At 45.5% G+C, this 21,888-nt stretch overlaps 1 protein-coding gene across 2 annotated transcripts in view; it reads left to right on the forward strand.

The window, feature by feature from the left end:
• ARID3B (AT-rich interaction domain 3B) overlaps nt 1-21,888 on the forward strand; it is a 455,909-nt gene that overhangs the window by 358,008 nt on the left and 76,013 nt on the right. Inside the window, exon 7 of one of the 2 annotated variants that reach the window (XM_085643782.1) lies at nt 6,360-6,620. In XM_085643782.1, coding sequence (XP_085499908.1) covers nt 6,360-6,620 — 261 coding nt within the window. The remainder of the gene's footprint in view (nt 1-6,359; nt 6,621-21,888) is intronic. The other variant, XM_085643783.1, reaches the window with a different exon arrangement.

The following is a 21,888-nucleotide window of genomic DNA, read 5'->3' on the forward strand; positions in this document are numbered from 1 at the left end:
AGCCTTTAACTAACACTTTGAGCTTGGACTGCTGTGCTATCGTAGCTTGTGCCCCTTTAGCTTTAAACAGCCCCAACATTTGAACAAACTCTTTTCTTCTCCGAGCAGCGGAGGCAGACAGATCTGAAAAAATACGACATTTTGACAGTCTCCGTAACAAAAAATTGTCTTTTCTGAATTGTCGTTGAAAGAATAGTCTCTTTGACCCGTATATCCGAAAAATTAAGTAGAATTGTTCGAGGAAGAGAGGAATTTGGAAAGGGCTGAGCAGGAACACGATGAGCACGTGTAATAGTTAAATCGCCCTCATAATTGGGGATCACTTTAGATTTTAAAAAGGATGTTGCCCATTGCAGCGTATTAGAGCCTTCAAGGCCTTCTGGAATCCCCACGATACGAAGGTTCGATCTACGATTATAGTTTTCCAAATCATCCAGTTTATTTTCAAACGAACGTGTACACAGAGAGAGTTGTTTTACATCTTTTTTGACCTCCGTCATTTGATCCTCCAAACTTGAAATACGCGTTTCGGCTTCTTGGAGACGAACCGGGAATGTAGAAAAGAGAACCTCCATTTTTTCCAGTCGCTGATTAATCAAGGCCAGCTCTGCCCTTTGAACCCTCTTTAATTCTCGAACTTCATCAAGAATTAGATTTAACATGTCTAACTGACATCTGAATCTCCCCTACAGTCTTGGTGTCCAGATCTAGCAAAGGACTAAAGGGACTAGGGGGACTCACATTAGAGACGGGATCAGCAGGAGTGTCTAAAAGCTTGTCGGCCAATGATGGAGCTGTAGCCGTGCTTTCCAAAGGAATAGCCTCTTTCAGACTATCTTTATGAGGGTACGTCAAAGAGTTCTCTTTCTCTTTCAGTGAGGACGATGAAAATGATGAAAGTACCGAAGGATTGGGCTTATACGGCAAATCTGAGGATTGAGCATTGGAAGAAGAGGATGTTTGGGATATAGTATCTAGAGAAAACACTGGATTTTTTTGGTCAAAAAGAGGAAACGGTTTAGTCCCCTTTAACACATCCGTGACTCTATCTTGCTTATCTTGCTTAGATGTATGGTCTTGAATGAGGGATAAAGGAGCCTCTTCTGCACTATGCACGAGCTCTAAATCCAGTGTTGAAGATTCCACCAAAGATGCCTCCAAATCCTCTGAGCTCCCAGAACTGTTATTTTTCTCCCTTGCATCGCCTTCATCTAAATTAGCACTTTTATCAGCACTTTTGTTCAATAATTTGGCTGCGTTTTTTGCTTCTCTAGCCTGCAGGCGGAGAACTTTTGACTTGCGTGTATTAAGTAATTTTCCCATATTGAAAGAAAGAAGACGGCAAAAAAATTATTTAATAAATGAAACCAGCTAGAGTTCAGGGTCCACTCTTTCTTCCCTCTTCTCCCGAAATGAAATTGCCGAAAATCTCTGAATCTATAGGTTAAAGTACCGTCGATGACGCCTTCCCTCAGCAGGGCTGCTTCCCAGCAATAAGCCACAAACCAGCAGCACTATCTGTCCAAACACGAATAAACCAGAGATGTCCAACTCACCGCGTGCTCTGCCGCGGAATATATCCGACTGAAGCATCCGACATTCACTCGTTGCAAAGCCCCATGCTGAGAAGTATCTGCGCAGCTGCTGAGAAGACCGTCAAAGACAGCGCCGGTGTGCACTCTGCCTTTTGAGCCTCCGCTTCGCTCACAGCTTCACAGCGCGCCACTGATCCCATAGGTGCGTTGCCGTGGTTCCAGCAACATACAATCCGGTAGCGGTCGCGGAAGAAATTCCAATCGGCTGGACGCTAAACTTTCGCTGCCGTCATCCGCCGTCCGCCACCGCATCCGCCATTCACGCTAACCTTCACGGCCTCGAGCGGGGGAGGAGGAGCCAGGAACCAGGAGCCGACAAGCCTCAGGTGAGTACGGAGGCGTGGAACTCCATACCCGCTCCCCCTACCTACCTCTTGCTGCCTGCAGGCTTGACCTAAAAAACGAGCAATAGGGGAAGTGGGGTGGGTGCAAACAGTAAGGTTTAGATGAGGCACACAAGGACAAGAAACGACGAGGAGGAACTGACAAGGAGGGAAACAGTAAAGAACAAGACGCCTTGCACACCCCGCAGAGAGAGAACTGCACTGTTTGCTGCCCCAAGACGCATACCCCGATTGCAGAGCCAAAGAAAAAAAAAAAAGTAATATAGGCACGACAGCTGTAATGCAAAGGCACCACAACAACTGTCTCAATTTAATTTTGTTCTAATTACATTTTTAACATCGTTCCAATGGTAAAAAGGTATTAATTTTCATGATAAAGAATGAGGAGTAGGTCAAAGGAAACGATACCCGCAGAAGACTCAAATGACTCTGTTATCCCCTTGGAATTATTAAGTGGTTCAGCGTTCAGATGTGAGAGCGAAGACAGAGGACAGAGCGAGTGCTTGAAAACATGAGCCTTTGTGTGAAGTGCTGTAACAGAGAAAAAAGTAGCTCCTAAAACAGGAGCAGTGGATCGCCACAAGTACTTGGTCCAATTCTCTGGGGGAGGGCTAAACCCCCAAAAAGAGGCATTACGTAAGCATACCACGGACAAATGGGGCAAAGGACCTGAGAGCCACGATGGAGTGAGCAAATGGTAAGCCTATGGATGGACTGAAGCCCACAGATAAAATACAATATGTCCCTTCGAGATAGTGCATGCACAGACTAGCCAAGACCTGAAAGGGAAACGAGGGGAGTTTATATATTGATAATTGTTTAACCTTAGTTATGTTGTTAGCTTGAATAAAATAATGAAAATGTGTTTCATATTAACCTATAAAGTATGAAAGAAAGTACTCTTTACTTAACCCTCAAAATGTAAATGGATCAAGCCCAGCCACTGTTTATACAATCCCTGAAATAGTTGCTAAAATATTAGTATTAACATGGTCACACTCCCTCCCTCTCCCAATCTAAGCAATTTAACAGGTCAAGCTAGCTGGACACAGCAGAAAATCAAGATTAGTTGTTAGCGCTAACAGCGATTTAGTCCTGACTCGTCGAACTACACAAGTGGAAATTAATTCTCAAGAACTTCAGTGGAGCTTAAGACAATGGGGTACACCCAAAAGTAATCTGTCAGCGCAGAAAACTCCAAATGCCCAAGTTTTGCCTGAAGATACCTTTGCCCACACTCCTTGGGATAACTTTTATTTTTTCAATCTTATGCAAACTATGGCCCAGTTGTAGGTTCCCTTGTTGTTTTGGTCAAGTGCAGGATCAGTGTCAACTTAACAACTTGAGAAAGGAAACCTGGTGAACTGTAACCCCTGAACCGCCTGCTCATTACATCAGGAGGATGGTGCATTTCAGGCAGTCATCTGTCCTCTGAGACTCCAATAGTTTTTTTGTTAGTAAGTTCCAAACTCCGTTTGCCATGAATGACCACACACAGAAATCCACTCTATAGATCTATTTTAAGACTTTGTTAAAAACGTTGGTGAGTGGGTGAGCTTCAAGCTCTGTGTTAATCCACCTTATACTACCTTCTTCCAGACAAATTAGTTCTGGTGACTGTGGCATCCTTCCTGCTGAAAGTTGATGCCGTGCCGTCGGCCAAACCATCACTTTGCCAGTGTTTTTATGCTTTACCTCACCTCTCTAAGGAGGAGAGTCTCTATCGCTTGTACACCAAGGAAGTGCTGAGCTTCTACATCGATCATACCAAAGAACACCGGATGGACAATCAGCTCTTTGTTGGGTTTGCTGTGGCAAAAAAAGGGAAGGCAGTGTAGAAGAACTAATCTCCAGCTGGATCGGAATACAAATCTACTGCATACTTGCTAAAAAGCAACTTCCACAAGGACTGTGTACGTGTTCTACCAGGGCCATAGCTGCTACCACTGTGTACAGGGCCCTCATCAGTCTAAACAAATCACTTTAAAAAGGCAAAAAAAAATGTCGTCCAAAAAAACAGACAATATCATAGACTCCTTGGCACTGAAGTCAGCTAGTTTGTGTTTTGATGTCCTTATGAAAGGGTAGCATGCTGCAACTTGAATTGAAGTCAGCCAGTGGCTGAAGTGGGCTCACAGATTGCCCTTTGATGTATGCTGGAGTGGTTGGAAGAAAAATGTGGATGACTAAAGGGCAATAGATGATGTTGAGCTGAAAATACATGCAAGTATGTATGTTCTATACATAATTTTAGTAAAATCAAAAGATCTTCGCTAACACAAACCAAAAAAAGGCTAATTGGTCTGACATAGGATGCCAGCCTCTTGCCCTTGAGGGGGGAATGGAGGAGGATGGGAGGAAGGAAGGAAGGAAAGACTGAATAGAGTACATTCATTCGATTATATTCAGAGGTCATCTGAGCTGGTATAAAATAGCAGTAGTCCGCTAAACAGGACTACTCTGAAAGGATTTTACAGCATCATTAGGAGACGAGCTCTGATAAAGCTGGGATGTGCCTTCATAGGCATCCTTCTATGACATTAGGTACTAAACACAAAGACAACACTTAAGTAATTATAAAGTAAAACCAAAAACATGGGCACTTTAGGGAACTGTGTGTGCAGTTGTGGTTTATGTGCAAAATGCAGTTACTCAAAGTGAAGTTAACCAGTGGCTTAAGTAGGCTGAATCATTGCTGTTTGGTGCAGTGAGCGGTAGCAAAATGTGAGTGACACAACAGACCAGTGGCTGAATAGAAGTGGCTGAAGGCCTCCTAGTATATTTTACCTATAATTTCAGTGAAGTCAAAAGGTCATGACTAACTCCAGACCTAAAAATTGTACTTGCCTCCTAACTATTCGTTCAGTAGCTTGAAGTGGTGCTCGTTCACATGCAACTTCTACCTCCCCAGATATGGGCAGATGCTTTTCATTACTCACATCTTCTTTCACAATGCACCCGCAAACATTTACAGCCATGCTTTCCTTCACTACACTTAATCTTTACTCGCCTGTTTAAGGCAGGGTTCCTTGCGTTGGTGGAGGTGGGCGCAGTCTGACATGGAGTCTTTGTCCTGGTGCATTGTGGGTTTCTGGGAGGATTTAAGCTACATCGAAACCAAAATGTAAACTTTGAAGGAAATCAACTTGCAGTGTTTGTGGCCAACTCTAGGTCCTAGGAATTGTGTACAGCCTAATTAACCTTTTTCCTTACTGCACCTGCTGCCAGCCTTGTGCTGAACTGTTAAAACAAGAATAAAATGTTAGCATTGCTCAGCTAATGACCCTCATTGTGTGCATCTCTGTTTGATGAAAATCGGAGTTGCCTCTTCTAGTGTGCAGTATATTGGCAACTACCTGCTGAGCACTGCACTGGCTGCTCATCCTTCCATTTATTTAGTTCAAAATACTGAGCAACCTGCACAGCATGTACCCATGGTGTTACTGTATCAGGACTATGTAGAGAAGGGGGCACAAGAGATGTGTAACACAGAACGGGGCAGAGGAGAGTGAGATTTTCACTAAAGACATTGGTGCGGAATGGGGCAGAAATGAAATGCATCAGTGATGGGTGTAATGGGGGCAACAAGAATACGTACCATCACTAAACCCACTTGCCCAAGTCACTGAATCTTGGAATTCAATGTAGGGGCCAATAATGGCATAGATGAACCATGCACTTGACTGTAGAATGGCTGCTCACCACTCAGTTTGTAGAGGTGCAGTCGGATTCTCATTAAGTAGAGTACTGTGTGTGGGTGGCTAAATGGGGAAGGAAAAAAAAAAGGCAATGTACATCCAAACGTGTCTTTGCAATAGAGCATATGGCTGAAGCACTTGAAGCCTTTACTGACTAGTAGAGCAGATAGGTTTCCACTTTTTTGTTAAGGTGATGATGATTCACCAAGTGGAGATGGAGCGAGAGTTTGAGTGGTGGCGAAAGTACAGAAGATAAAATATACATCCTACGCAAAACTTGTGAATTAAGACCGCAGTTATGAGAAGATTGGCTGGATGGAGTGGTGGGAACAGGGCTGTAGTGATACAAGATCACGGTCAGTCACCGCAGCACTGGAAAGGTGCACACAACAAAGAAACTGTTAATAGTTTTCAATTCAGTGTGATTCAGGTCTTGAACTCCAATAGCTGCATGCCCCTTAGTGGCATTAAAGTTCTCCTGCGCCAAAATGTATTGAGAGTTTAGTGCAGTTGTTGGCAGACAAATCCTGTATTCACTCTGAATAGGAATCCAGAGTACAGATATCCAAGACTGCTCCTTGGAGAGCGTGGAAACATTAACAGGATTAGTTTATCCTAAAATATTTACTGTTTTGGTAAATGATCAGTTGCATCAGAAATATTTGTTTGACTGGTCACAGTTGCAATTGATTTTCCATTCACATGCATATCCTTTTATTTAGCAGGAGATGGCTACTCCATGGCCTTGTCCATGCCGAATCGTTTTTCAGTGCCTATTGCCATTGCAAATCAGCAGGCTGCTGTGGCTGCCCGGATGGCCACCCTGGAGCATCTGAAAGAGAGGCTGGGATCGGGAGAGCCTCCTGAGAAAAGGAAAGCACACATGACAGAAGACGAGCAGAGACTGATCCAACAGGCTTTCCAGCATAACCTGCTTAATATGGCTCGGCAGATCCCGATGAAACTCAAGCTTAATGGCAAAGGTGAGACATTCCCTTTAGTTACTGCTATTTCTCTTAGCAGTGATGCATTCTCCATGGTCCCCCCTCGAGTCACTGGTGTCGGATTTCCAACTCCTGGTAACAAGAACTTCTTCAGTGTGCCAACCTGAATTAGAAATCCAGTTGAACTGCAACCCAGACATAACCCACTGAGCAGTATTGCGTAGGAATTGTTTCCTAGTAACAGTCGCTCTTGTAAGATGAGTTCAGCGACAATAGTGGAATTTCAAACCCAATTTCATTTATGAATCGCACACTTAAGCATCCCTAGAAAGTGATAATGCATTTTAAAATGTTCTTTTTTTTAAAGTACTATTCTAGTGCACAGTGTAAATTGGAACATCACAGATTATAACATTTAAACAAGCATTGGCATAGCCAATAGGTCTCACATTAAGTTTGAGCTATTGGCATTGCTAAATATTGCAACACCAATTGCAACCAAAGCCTATAAATTGTAGGCCCAAAAAATGTGTGTATTTTTGTAGCAATGGTGGCATGCTGCACTTAAGATGAATATGTTTAAAAGTAAAGTGCGCCATACAGCGATTGCTACAATAGTTAATTGTGGATGCATTAACAATTGATGTGTGCACTGATGGCTGGTGGTGTGTGTGTGTGTGTGCCGGTAGAAATTGTGCACTGGCGGTGTGTGTGCCTCGTGAAAGCGTGCACTGACGGCTGGTGGTGTGTGTGCCTTGTGAAAGCGTGCACTGACGGCTGGTGGTGTGTGTGCCTTGTGAAAGCGTGCACTGACGGCTGGTGGTGTGTGTGCCTTGTGAAAGCGTGCACTGACGGCTGGTGGTGTGTGTGCCTTGTGAAAGCGTGCACTGACGGCTGGTGGTGTGTGTGTGTGCCTGGTGAAAGCGTGCACGGACGGCCAGTGGTGTGTGTGTGCCTGGTGAAAGCGTGCACGGACGGCTGGTGGTGTGTGTGTGCCTGGTGGAAGCTAGCACTGATGGCTGGTGGTGTTTGTGCCTGTAGAAATTGTGCACTGACGGCTGGTGGTGTGTGTGCCTGGTAAAAGCGTGCACTGACATCTGGTGGTGTGTGCCTGGTGGAAGCGTGCACTGACGGCTGGTGGTGTTTGTGCCCGGTGAAAGCGCGCACTGACGGCTGGTGGTGTTTGTGCCCGGTGAAAGCGTGCACTGACGACTGATGGTGTCTGTGCCTGGTGAAAGTGTGCACTGACAGTGTGGTTGTGTGTGTGTGTGGTTGTGTGTGTGTGTGGTTGTGTGTGTGTGGTTGTGTGTGTGGTTGTGTGTGTGTGTGGTTGTGTGGTTGTGTGTGTGTGGTTGTGTGGTTGTGTGTGTGGTTGTGTGTGTGGTTGTGTGTGTGGTTGTGGTTGTGTGTGTGGTGTGTTGTGGTTGTGTGTGTGGTGTGTTGTGGTTGTGTGTGTGGTGTGTTGTGGTTGTGTGTGTGGTGTGTTGTGGTTGGGTGTGGTGTGTTGTGGTTGGGTGTGGTGTGTTGTGGTTGGGTGTGTTGTGGTTGGGTGTGGTGTGTTGTGGTTTTGTGTGTGGTTGTGTCACAGGGCAGCAAAGGGGACAGAAGGAGAAAGGCACCGAATCATGGGGGCAGTGAAGGGGACAGAAGGAGAAAAAGGCACAGAATCACGGGGGCAGCGAAGGGGACAGGAGAAAAAAAGGCACAGAATCACGGGGGGCAGTGTAGGGGACAGAAGGAGCCAAAATGCACAAACACGGGGGCAGTGAAGGGGACAGAAGGAGAAAAAAGGCACAATCACGGGGGCAGCGAAGGGGATAGAAGGAGAAAGGCACAGAATCACAGGGGCAGCGAAGGGGACAGAAGGAGAACCCGTTAGGAGTGAGGTGGGAGGAAAGACGCCAGTACATAGACACTATTAGTTTCATCTCTGCATAGTGTGTCTGTAGTGAGAGTCTGAAGCAAGGAGGGAGTGTGAGAATGAGAGAGGCTCTAGATATGAAGAAGGGAATAAACGTGATGGTTATTATTAGCATAAAGCACCACATTTCAACTACTCAGCTCAAAAAAATAAATCGCATGTTGCGCTAATGTAAAAAGCTGCGTATTTTTACCCAAATGCGTGCCACTCAAGAGAGCTGTCTCTCGAAAAATGGGATGAAATCTCCGCTATATCAAAAATAGGTTTTGAATAATTATTATTTTTTTTTTTTTTAAAGAGTTGAAAGTATGATCTCTTTACTAGGTCAGCACATGACTTTGTTGATAGCAGTGTACAGTGAAATGCAACAGAGACAGACTCATATATGTGCTTCATGACCCTGGGGCAATGCCTACGTCACTGGTCCTCAGTATTTACAAAATAGGACATGATAAACCCAATAACATATGTTCAATTAAAAAAAAATTGTATTTGAATACTTTATCCATCAATAGTTATTGATGGTTCTATTCAAGAGCAAACTACAGAACACAGAACTCGCGTAAAAAGAAGACTGCATAGAGAACCTATAAGTTAAACCTCCTACATGGTAACTGCTGTGAGAGGTGTCTGGAGTGTTGCCTCTGACTCAGCGGAAAGTTGTGTGTGTAGTTTTTGGAGTCTGAATGGAGTGAAAGCACATATGTTTTCAATTAATGGAGACGCAGCAGGGGCAAGGTGGTGCACGCGCGAGCGCCCGCCGCGGCTAAAGTGAAAGCACTTAAACACTAACAATCCCTCATCGCGATCACTCTAAAAGCAAAAGTGATCGCGATGACGCACGCTAGGGATGCGCGCGCAGCAGCGGGGGGGGAGGTGTATGGTGCTGAAGGCTGGCGCAGGAAAGGCAGATGGCTGGGTGAGAAGGGAGGGGGGAATGCGGGGATCAGCTGTGCGTGTGCACGCCATCGTGCACTGTAGCTTGTCGCCAGCCCAAAAATGTAGGTAGCACTTTCTAAACCCACCTACTAAATGTCTCGTAGAGCATCGCTTACGCGATAGCTCAGGCGAGACCTAAAAATCTGATTCATAGCATGTGTATGCTGCAGATACACATGCAATGCACACTCCTGCCATCTAGTGTTGGGCCCAAACTCTGCAAGTTGTTGTTCTCAAGGAAAATCTTTATGGTCGACGTCCTGCGTCTTATCCTTTCCTCTGGGTATTGCACATGTTCAACAGCTCCTCTGTTTTTTAAAAAACGATTTTATTAACATTTTCCAATAATTGTTACATATTACTGCATACTTTGATATAGAAATAGCGCATGGCATTACAATCAATCGTAAACATGAGTACCTTTACATGTTCTTCATTGTTTCCTCCCTCCCCCCGATCATCATGGTGGCGTGAATTGAGAAAAACAGTTCCTCCCTCCCACCCTCCCCCCAGCCTGTAGACTTATTCGCTGACATCAGACATCGACTCAGCCCTAGGTAGATCGCAAATATCGCCTCTGAATTCCACTTTCCCCAAATCCTTGTCCATTTTTTGGGACACCCCCTATGCATATGGACCACTTTCTCTGCTATCATTGCACCGTCCATGTCACAGCACGACTGATGGTATGTGGGAATTGGTCTCACACCCCAGAGTTGAGCTATGTTCCGTTTCGCTATCGTCATGCCCAGTGTTGCCCAGTTTGGGCCATTTGGTTGAGGTCTGTCGGCTCCCAGATGTGTAAAAGGCAACACTTGGGTTCCAGTTCAACTGCGGCCCGCCGACCCGTGAGATGGTGCGCATGATCGCCTCCCAATATGGTTTAATCTCCGGGCAGCCCCATAGTGTGCGGTAGAAGGTATCCATCCCCCCACATTGTCGTATACAAAAGGGTGTGTCAGCACATCCCATGCAGTGCAGAGCAGTCCGTGTGTAGTAGATACGAGGGAGAATTTTAAGCTGTACTAACTTTTTTAAAATTGTATATTTTAATCAAAAACATACATTGGAAGATTTACGAAACAAAAGGAGAAAACCTAATCAAAATAAACATACAGGCTAACCTACACATGCATCACAGTTGGCGAGCTGTGGGTGGGACACAGTAATACAACACACTGCTCCTTACTTTACTGACACATGCACAATCCGGTATACACCGAGGGAGAATTAATCAATCAGATGAGTCTGTAGGTAGAGCGTTAACGGTTGCCAATAGTCTCTTGGTTTCAATCCTGATGGAAGCTCTTCTTCATAAGTTTTCAATGTGTCCTTACAGTATATCACATCTTGTATCCATTGTTTACATGTGCGGTATTTCTTGCCATTCCAGTACATAGACAACCTTTGTTTAGCCAATAATAAGGCAGTCACACAAAGTTCACGGTTAATGGATTTCAAATTGGACACCAGACCTAGTAGGCATATACGGATTGTGCAGTCGACTTTGATTCCCATCACAGTACTTAACGTTTTTATTACAGATTCACAATATTTACTAACCTGTGGACATTGCCATGCTAGGTGTATAAAAAGACCGCATTTTTTTTTAATTTAGCCGGTGTATGATATGTTTGGTGTAAATATTTAGAATGAATAATTCTTAATAGGTCAGTCAGGGCACAACACTTGGACAATTACTCTTCAAGGATAGGCATGTCTAAGACTATCGACCATCTGTTACGTACTTTGTGTGTGTTTTCTGCTATGTCAGTTTGTAATACCACATATAGTTTGGTCACTAAGTGTATATTGTGAGGATTAGTGATGATCATTTGTAATGCTTGAACAGGTGGTTCCGCTGGAAATGTGGGATATAAATCTTTGCTTGCTCCCCGCAACCTATGGGAGGTGAATCTAAAAAGGAGTGTTTGGTTGCCAATATAATGAAGGTCGTCAAGTTATATAAATGTTCCGTCATGATATAAATCACCCATCTTGTCTATTCCAACCTGCTGTAGCAGTGTCATGCCTACCTTTTCCTGAGTTACCAATATATCTGGATGGTGTGACCAAGGTAACGCTGGTGCGTATTGCGGGAGTTAGTGCGCCAGCTTCCAGATCCTTCGTCATGCTCGATTTGTCGTGCGCATGGTATTTATTTCTTGTTTCGATGCGTGTGCTTGAGGGTGTGGCAAAATATATTGAAGCGGTATTGGGTGGGCGTACCCATCCTCGACCACCGTGTGTGGGAGATATCTGACTGGATGGTACCAAAAAATGCGTGTATTGCGCCTGAGCGCATAGATAGTAGAGCAAAAAGTCAGGCATCTTAAAACCGCCTGCAGAGTATGGAAAGTGTCAGCGCACGCAGTTCAATGCGGGCCTGCTTACCAGCCCAGATGAGGCTCGTTACGCTGGATGTTAATCTTTGGAATACTGCTTTTGGTGGGGTTATTGGAATATTATTAAATATTAAAATTGTGGTAGTACGACCATTTTTACTAGAGCTATTCTGTCTGCTAGGGACAGTGGGAGATGTATCCATCTGTCTACTCTGTCCTCCAGACTATCTATGGCGGTGTCATAGTTAGTGCGTATGACCACTGCTGGATCTCTGTGATACCAGATTCCAAGGTAACGGACTGGGTCTGACTGCCACTCCAGTGGAAAGTCTACTTGGTGCTGCGTTGTAATTTCTGTCAGGGGGATGATAGTGGATTTACTCCAGTTGATTTGGAGTCCGGATTGCCTGCTAAATGTAACTTACTCCCTTAGTAAATGAGATACGTTTTCTTGCGGTTCCCGGACATAAAGCAACATATCAGCATATAGTTAGATATTTATGGGTCGCTGCAAAAAGCGCAATGCTATATGCTGGGGATGCTGCCTAATTTTGCAAGCCAGCGGTTGAAGCGCAATGGCAAAAAGGAGGGGTGACAAGGGGCACCCCTGTCTCGTTCCCCACTTAATTGGTATCGCATCGGAAACATATTTATTTTAATACGGGCGATGGGCTTCGTGTACAGGATGCTAATCCATTGCAACAGGATTGGGGGGTAGACCCATTTTTTGTAGCACTGTGAATAAGTAGGTCCATTCTACCAAGTCAAATACCTTGGCGGCATCTAACAGGACCGCCGCCTTGAGTTCCGGGTTAGTTGATGGGAAAGTGCGAAGAGGGTGCGAATATTATGTGCCGTAGAACGAGTGGGTATAAATCCCGATTGATCTGGGAGTATGTTTGTTATGAGTGGTTGCAGACGTGTGGCTATTAGTTTGGCCAGTATCTTTGCATCTGTGTTTATTAAAGAAAGTGGACGATAAGATTCACAGTTCTCAGGGTCCTTGTCAGGCTTCAGCAGGGCTATAATCATTGCCTCTCGGAGTGTGGGTGGGAGGATTTGTTTTTCGTGTGCATCACCATACATTGCAACAAGGGGAGGTGCCAAAAGTTCAACATATGCCTTATAAAATTAGCACGTGAACCCATCAGGGCCAGGTGCTTTTCCATTAGGCAGAGTTTTTATTATTTCTGTGACCTCTTCAACTGTAATTGGTCGTGCCAGATATTCATGTTGATTGTCTGACAACAAAGCTATGGCAATGTCGTCAAGGTATGTTAAAATTTCAGACTTCTGAGCTGTGTTGAGTGTGGCATATAGGTCCCCATATGTGGACATGAAGGCTTGCAATATACCTTGAATATCATATGTTAGGTTACCCTGTGAATCCTTAACTTTCGTTACCGCTTGTGGTGTACGTTCATGAAAGATGTTATACGCTAGCACACGCCCTGATCTGCCACCCTCCACGTATGCTCTTGCTATTGGCCTTTTCGTCACATATTTAAGTTCGCTATCTGCAAAGTTCTGGTATTCAGATAGGGTTTCACGGATATCGCCCAATAAGGCAGTGTTGTGAGTGTGCTCATATTCCCGCTCTCAGTGCTGAAGTTTGTTTTCGCATTTAGTGATTTGGGTACAAATGGCTTTTAGAATGCCCGTATAGTGGATGTGAATGCCTCCCATACTAAACCAGCGTTGTCTACAGATTTTTGGTTGAATTGGAAACATTCCTCTATGGCGTGTTGAATGGCCACTCTATACGGTTCATCCAATAGCGCTATAGCATTAAATCGCGATATCTATGGTGGCGGATTATAATTGGGCAGGTCAATGGAAAGCAATACTGGGTTATGATCTGATAATGTCTTTGGCAAATGGTGTATTTATCTGTCCAAGTGCTGGCTGCTGTGGTTGTGAGCCAATAATCTATACGCGATCAGCTTTTTATGTATTGTGGCACTATGTGTGGCTTGCATGGCGAAAGGATTTCTTAATCTCCACGCATCTACTAAATGTATTTCCATCATTCCTTCATGCAGCATTCTTGCTGCTCGAGTGTGCGGGTCTTTAGTGGTAGCGGACCTATCAAGGTCATCATTTAATGCCAGGTTAAAATCCCTTCCCCATAGTGTTTCCATCTCAGGCAACTCTCTCAACCGTTCCCGGATAGGAGCGTAGAAGTCAGGATCATCTATGTTGGGACCATAGACATTTACTAATCTCAAATGGTGTCCCCTAAGTTGACCAGATATAATGATATACCAGCCCACCTCATCTGTCTGTGAGTGAGTTACTGTAAAATTGACTCCTTTTTACTAGGATCATAACTCCCCTGGAATCGGAGGAATATGATGACGTGAAAGTGGCTTCAGCCCATCTGCGTCCTAAGTGATAATTGGTGGCTTTCACTACGTGTGTTTCTTGCAGAAGGGCAATATCTATGCTGTGTCTGTCAAGATATGCAAATATATGGCGTATCTTTTTGGGGTTGCTCAAACTTCGGATATTCCAGGTAATCAACCTGAGTTTTGTCGGCAATACTTTGCTACTCATAACGATGAGTAAGAAATATCATATCGCGTGGGTGTGCTCCCTGGTTGTGTACATGCACCAGAGCAGCCAAGAGCGTGCAGTGTCGGTAATTTACTTTTAGCACCCCAGTGTGCTGCCTCGTGTTTTGTTGTATGATTGCCTGATAAACTAACAATACCCAAATCCCCCCACCCACTTTAGCATCCCAACCATGCCAAAGACATACCCAGAAGAACAGAATGAACCACATATCAACTGTCATGGGGAGCACCCAATGGGGAGGCCACTAAGTGCTCACAATTGCATCTGCAGAAGCGGATGTGGTCTGGAAAGACTTGTGTAACATGGCCTTTATAATAGAGATTACATACATGCGTTTCAATAGAATAATTGACATTTAGGGGTTGCCACTACAAATGCGGAGGCGGTACACTATAGAATGTAAAGCTTATAACAGTCTGCTTCCTGGAATGGCGTACCAAACAACTTGCGAATGTTAGGGGGAAAAGTAGCATAATTACATTTGACATTTGGGAACTTTCTAGCTGGAATTTGTCCCGAACATTATCAACTGTTGACTATGAACCATTTCCAAGTAGAACTACAACAGACTTGCAACCAGACACCAAAAGCGCCCGCTGCACCAGTTTACTCCGCGCCTGTTGCACTGGAAATAAAGCTGGAAAAACTCACCTAATCAAACTCTATGCTGCAGGAAATACACTGTAAGATTGGAACTTGGCTGTTAAATTACCAGAGATGCATGTCACAACAGTCCGAGTCTGACGCCGCAGTGGATCTGTCTGGCGTTTTACATTTTGTGGCAAGTGCTTTTAAAAAGTCTTGTGCGGCTTTAGGCGTGGCCAGTATTTTAGATCGTCCGTCATGAGTCACATGTAGTCTTGCTGGATATAGAGCATGGCGTATTCCACTCCCATGTCTTAGTTTCTTCTTCATGGGCGCGAATTCCTTGCGAGCTGATTGTACGGACAGCGTAAAGTCAGGGTAGAACGCCACTGCATTGCCCTTATAGTTGATTTGTTATTTTTCTCGAGCCAACCTCAAGATTCTGTCCCTGTCCCTGTAATTGAGGATCCGGGCAATCGTAGGTCTTGGTGGGGCTCCTGGAACTGTTCTGGGTGGGAGTTCTGTGCGCTCGTTCAACGATAAATACAAAGGGAGAATGCCTCCAGACCAAAGATCTCGCGCACCATGTCTTCCACAAACGTCTCCATGCGGCCAGTTTTTCTGGAATTCTTGTGATGCGATTGTTTTTGCACCGCGATCGTGCCTCCAAATCTTAATTTTTGTTCCTGATAACCTCTAGTATTATGTCCATCACTGAGCATTTTCTAGTAGTGGAGGTGGATTCATCGTCAACTGCTGAGATACGCATTTCTGCATCATCCAGACGTTCGCCATGCTTGTCAATTTTGGTTGCCATATTGTCCACCCGTAGTGTCAGGGTGTCATCTTATTAGCTATAACCTGCAAACTCTGTTGGATAGCCTGTAATGCCTCTACCATTTTGGATTTTTTGGCATGGTCTACATCTAGTTACGAGTGAGTAGACGTGCCCCTGGGCGTGCGGCGATGGACAACTTAATCTGTTGTTTATCAGGTTTGTCCATGGTTAGCTGGGGTGAATAGTAGTTGTATCAGGAAGTATTAGCCAGTAAAGAGATCCCCAGTGACTGATGTGGGGGCAAGCGCTGGTGTTGGTCACATATGTTTAACAACGTGCGGTCACGTACACTGTACTAAGTGTTGTACAGTATACAGACAGGCAGTAGAGAGGAGCAGCGCTCTGTATACAAACAGGATAGCAATGACAATTGGTGGATGATATTGCCCAGATTAGTGGCATAAATTAGAGGCTACTGGGTATGATCGCTGTCCAGGCCGAGCTGCAATAGATCCAGCAATGGCAGACTCCTTGAGCTCGACACCAAGAAACTAATGGAAGCTCAGCTACAGACATAGCTCAGTGGCACCAATGGTCCTAGCGCCAGATTGTACAGGCTGCAGCCACAGCAGAGTGGGAAATTGGGGGTCAGCAGTACAGTTTCTGTCTAGCAGATGGTATAGGTGTGGGATTCGTAACAGGATGCAGGGGCCTGGTAACTTACACAGGCGCTGCAGTTTGGCAAATGGCAGGCAAATATATGCAGGGTATATTTGATGGGTATACTTCAGGATTTGCTGCGCCACTCCGTCCTCTCAGTTATCAACGTGTGGGCAGGTAGTCCCCCACAGCTGACAGCACGACACAGCTCACAGCATCTCACTGTTACTGCCCGCTTGCCCCGAGGGGTCCAAACTAGGCGGCGTGAAGCGCACACGCGGGCGGCGTAGATTAGTTAATTGATCGTATGAGAGTTCTTCACGCCACACGAAGCACTCAACTGCCGCCCGCCAAGACACTGTCAATCAGCACAGGAGCATAAGCGATTTATATTCGGCAGCAGATAGCAGCCTCCGCCGCTTGTTGGTGAGGGACAGGAGATCCCAGGGTGATAGATTAGCAAGTACTTACTCACCGGGGACAATCACAGTGGGTGCCAGTCAGACTGGGTATCAAAGCATGTTGCAGCCATTTTATGCCGCGCTGGTTCTCCGGCGGGTTCTCGCTTTCACCTCAGAGCGCAGCAGTGTTTGCGAGAATGCGATTTTGCAGGATAGCGTGCTTTGAGAAATCTACTCCGATTGACATGCAGGGAGTGCTCGGGCCGGGCATATCACGGAGCAATCCTACGGGAGATCTCACCGCTCTGCAGGAAGCCTCCACGCCCGGTTACAGTCAGTTTGCGTATAGGCGGCTGGGCGAGCCAGAGACTATGGAGGACAGCAGCCCACGCGGTATACCAGCGATCCCACTACCGTATCTTAGCGGCGCAGCGTGACGAGTCAGCAGATACTCACACGCCGGCGATATGTACAGCGCACACCAGTCAATCAGCAACAGCGCAGGTAACCGCCATTTCACGCCGCTACAGATCTCCGGTAGTCTTCTACTTTCCCCTCAGAATTTGGTTGGTTCCTCTGGAGCTTGCGTCGTCAGGATAGCATCATCGGGTAGCCGCCGTGTTCCGCAGCATTATGTGACGAACTACGGTCGCCAGGCATCGGCCAAACCGCTAGTTAGTTGAAGGATATTGGTCCCAACCATCGGGGCGACACTACCGTGCAGCCATTTCGTTGTGCGCCCTCTAGCGCCCCTAAGTTGTACTAACTTTAACCTGGAGGGGATTGCTACCTCTCTCTGGGATGATAGTGCTTCCTGACAGTCTGCCTCGTCTAGTTCCCCAATATGTCTGCCATTTGGCCCTGAGGGTTTTTTTGGGGTCTGGTTGGTTGTTTATCATTTTGCGGTACGTCTGCGAAATCGCTTTTTTAGTCATGTGGTCAGTCAACAATCTATCCTCTAGTGGGTGGCCTCCGGGAACTCCGTTTCCGGCTTAATAACTTTCGTAAGCGCATGGCTAATCTGCATGTAGCGGAATATGTCAGTCGGTGCCATCCCATACGTTTCCTGGAGCTGAGTGATTGGGATGATTTAGCCCCTCTTCCATAGATCCCCTACCCGGGAAATACCAATCTGGTCCCATTGTTTAAAACCTTTAGTGTTGCATAATTTATCTAATCGTCCGGTTTCCCACAGCGGTATAGCTTGTTTCAGTACCCCCTCCCAGCCATGCGCGCGAAGTGAACCATATTTGTACGGTGTGCACCACTGGCCCTATGAGGTTTGGTCCCCGATGTTTATTATATAGTGCACCCATGACGCCCCCCACCCAAGGACGTATCTGTCCATACAGAAAGCCGGTTCTTCTTGTGGAGCATGGAGCTACTGGTTTATCACGGTGAGTTGTGACGCCCAGTAGTACACTTTTATGTTTGGAAGGGCGATTCCACCATCATACCAGCTCTTTGCCAATTTTTGCATGGCTATTCGGGCGGGCTTTCCCCTCCCAAAGGAGATTGCTGACTTTGGTTATAATTGCTTTATGATAGTTGGGGGGAACCACAAAGGGGGTATTTTGCAAGGCATAGAGGAACCTGGGGCATGCGCCTTCATTTTGAAGAGGGCCGCCCTTCCCAACAGCATCAGCGGCAAGGAGCGCAAGTGCTTCACATTCCGTTTAAACCTATCCAGGGGTTCCAGGAGGTTTTTTCTCATGAAGTGCTCTGGTTGTGGTGTTGTATATAAACCAGTTTCTAGGTAGTCGTGGTGGAGGGCCCTTAAACACATATAGCAATGACTTTCCACAGTTAATGGTATATCCTGAAACTGTACCATATGCCGCGCAAATGTCTAAGAGGCAATTAATGGAGCTTGTGGGGGAAGCCATGTATAATAAGACATCATCCTCATACAGGGAAATGCGGTCTTCCCATCCCTCCGCCCACTTCAGTCCCCGAATGACGGATCTTGTGTTATCCCAGCCGCCAATGGCTCCAGCACCAGCGCAAATAGCGGCGACAAGGGGTAGCCCTGTCTAGTCCCTCTGCCCAAGGGAAAGTCTGCAGAGATGCGGCCATTCACCACTGTGCGCCAAGGGTTTTGTGTAGAGTAATTAGACCCATGCACAGAACCGGGGACCAAAGCCCAGGTGTCGGAGCACTGCAAAAAGAAAGGGCCATTCGACTAGGTCAAATGCCATACGTGCATCAAGAGAGGATAATTGCGTCTTCCGCTATGAGTGATATACGGGCCATAACGCCGTGCAGTCGTCTCAGATTAAACGCCAGCAGCTCCTCTGTTAGATTGTTTTATTTCAGTCATCGGACTGTATTCGAGCTCTACAGTTTCGACGCCCATACAGCCTATGGACGAAAAGAATTCGGTGATCGAAGATTGAGAACAGATAATGACACACTGCTCAGCACACCTTGGTACCGTGTATTAAACATAGTGAAAGAGCCTAACTTGAACATCGTGGACAGCCACACCACTCGAGAATGTTTGTCTCTGGTTAATGGAGGCGCAGGAAGGTCTATTCAGTATGTGTCCTCAATGCGGGACAAAAGACTCTCATTCAGATACCCACAAGGTCTGTTACCCTTGCCTGCCTCCAGAGCTTATGGAGCAGGACTGCACTTCGTACAACGTCTTTAAAAACAGAAAGTCCCTACAAAGTAGATGAGATCGACGCTTAGCCCAAACGATGGAGATGGCAGTTAAGGTGGAATTCTCCCCCAACAAATTCCACAGTGATGGTGAGATAGAAGCCATGGCACCCGGGCCAGCAGGGGTATGTTATCACCAGCCCCCACGACCTCCCCTCCGATGAAGACAGTGCAGAAGTAGAGTTGGATGTACAGGCCTGTAACAATGCGCAGTACACACCACATCCAGAGACGGGGACAAAAACAAAGACCATGCCTCTAGTACTATTGCCCCATCCTCAAAGCAAGAAAATCTTACACCAGCCTCCCTTTCACACCATGGCACGCCACAGCCCTTGGGCTCTTGTGGAGAGCGAGCCGAGAAGGGACTAGAACATTCTCTATCCCAATCGGGCAAAAAGGCCAAAAATAAGAGGATACAGACAGAAGGCAACCATCAGTGCCAATAACTGACATTAACTTGGACACCTACAAAACACAAACACAAAACCTCTGCATCAGACAAATATTCAGAGCCGAAACACCGATCAGAATCTGCTCATTCCAAACAAGTCAACTCGAACAAAAGACAGGGTACACTCTTCTCCCAAGAATACCTTGCAGACATCAAAAACAGACACCTTCCCTTGCAACATCGTCAGCGATGTCAGAGAAGACGGCAAATACAATATAAAAAAAACCTCAGTGGAGGGAATTATTTTTGAAGGCTTGCAAAAAATCCTGAAAACAAATTTGCTAGAGCCAACCAAAAGACTGGGGCAACTGTTGAATGTCACTCAGCCACCGTTTAAACAAGTGGCAGCAAAACATAGGGTCAGAAGGCCCATGCCCATTAGTCAATCTATGTCCCCTCTTTCAAGGTCACCATCACTAACACAGAAATATGTTGGAAGAGATGAGAGATCTGAGCACGAACAAGAAGATAATTGCTCTGACTCACAAAAAGATACCCAACATAGTCCAGATCCAAGGGAGGATTATGTCATCGTCCTACCAAACCGGGACATGGAACCACCTATGCCAAGCAGGGCATCCCCACCCAAAAATACCTCCTCCTACCACAGTGTGATTCATAGGGCAGCTGAGTATTATAAGCTACAAATGCACACAACAGAGTAGCCAACCGATTTCTTAATAGTAACACTTTCTGAAACAGTGAGGACTGTTACATTTTTACAAATGATTAGCTCAATGCTAAAAGCATCCAAAGACCTCCTTAGAGATACTGTAAGATCAAGGGTGCTCTCCTCGAAGACTGAAAGAAATTACATACCTTGCCCGTTCAGACCCTATGTACATCAAAGGATACTCTAGTGCGAACTGGACTCCCCTGTGCTCACAACGGCACTTAAAAGGTCGGCATCACAACGCACAGAAGAAGCTCCACTTCTTGACAAGGAGAGTAAGAGAATTGACGCCGCAGGAAAAGGGTCATCAGCTTAAGTACAATTGTTCACAAGGAACTCCTTTCCAACACTGAATAATTATTCTTGCAAATAAATCACTTTTTGCAAAAACTTTGTTAAGCCTAATATAAAAATTGGTTTTACAATATGTTTAGATTAATTTACACATTGTGATGTTTGCAATAAATAGGTAGCCCCAAGCATAAATCATCAACACTCACTTCAGCCGAAGTGGGCGATGTTTATTTTTCATACTAATAATCTTGGTAAAAATTTGAAGAAAGGCTCACATGACACACAGATATTGCTGCAATAGACACATATATGAAACTGTACACACGCGACTCAATATAACCCAAGTGAGGTGACCATAACCAACAAGTGATAGCCAAATAGTGATTACATAAAAACACAGGTTATTGGAATATCTACAGATGTCCTTTGGAAAGTTTAATTCGTCTTTTTAAAAGCAGAACTTAAATGTGTTCCGGTCCTTTCAGAACTAGTTGTCGACGGCATTTCGACTCCAGACTGGCTGTCGGAGTCTCTTTAGGATGGAAATTTCTGGGGACTCGGCCACTAGGGCTCAAGAATTTGAAGCCAAAATTATTCACAATGGTTCTTTTTTTAGGAATCTGGAACCAAGGATGCACCATTCAGATGTATGTTAATTTTATGGGGCAGTGGTGGGATAATTTACAGGGAGGAAAGGATAATTCCTAAACCTGTTGCAGGGAAAAGGGTGGCAACTGGCTATGCCTATCATTGGCGCATCATCAATTCGGTATGCTGCCTGTCAAGGTACAATAGGGCCACCTTTGAGGAAATGTGAGATCTGTTGCAACATCTTCCCGAACAATACCAAAATATAGTTGCAGAAGGAAAACTAATATCAAATGCAATAATAAAATGCACACTGGATAGTGCAGACACCGCGGCCAGAGGAATCAACTCTTTTGCTGTGTTGTGTAGGCATGCATGGCTTTATATATCCAGGTTCAAACCTGATGTACAACACTTTCTCAATGTGC

This window comes from Triturus cristatus, chromosome 3_1 (genome assembly GCF_964204655.1).
Source record: "Triturus cristatus chromosome 3_1, aTriCri1.1, whole genome shotgun sequence".
Classification (NCBI taxonomy): domain Eukaryota; kingdom Metazoa; phylum Chordata; class Amphibia; order Caudata; family Salamandridae; genus Triturus; species Triturus cristatus.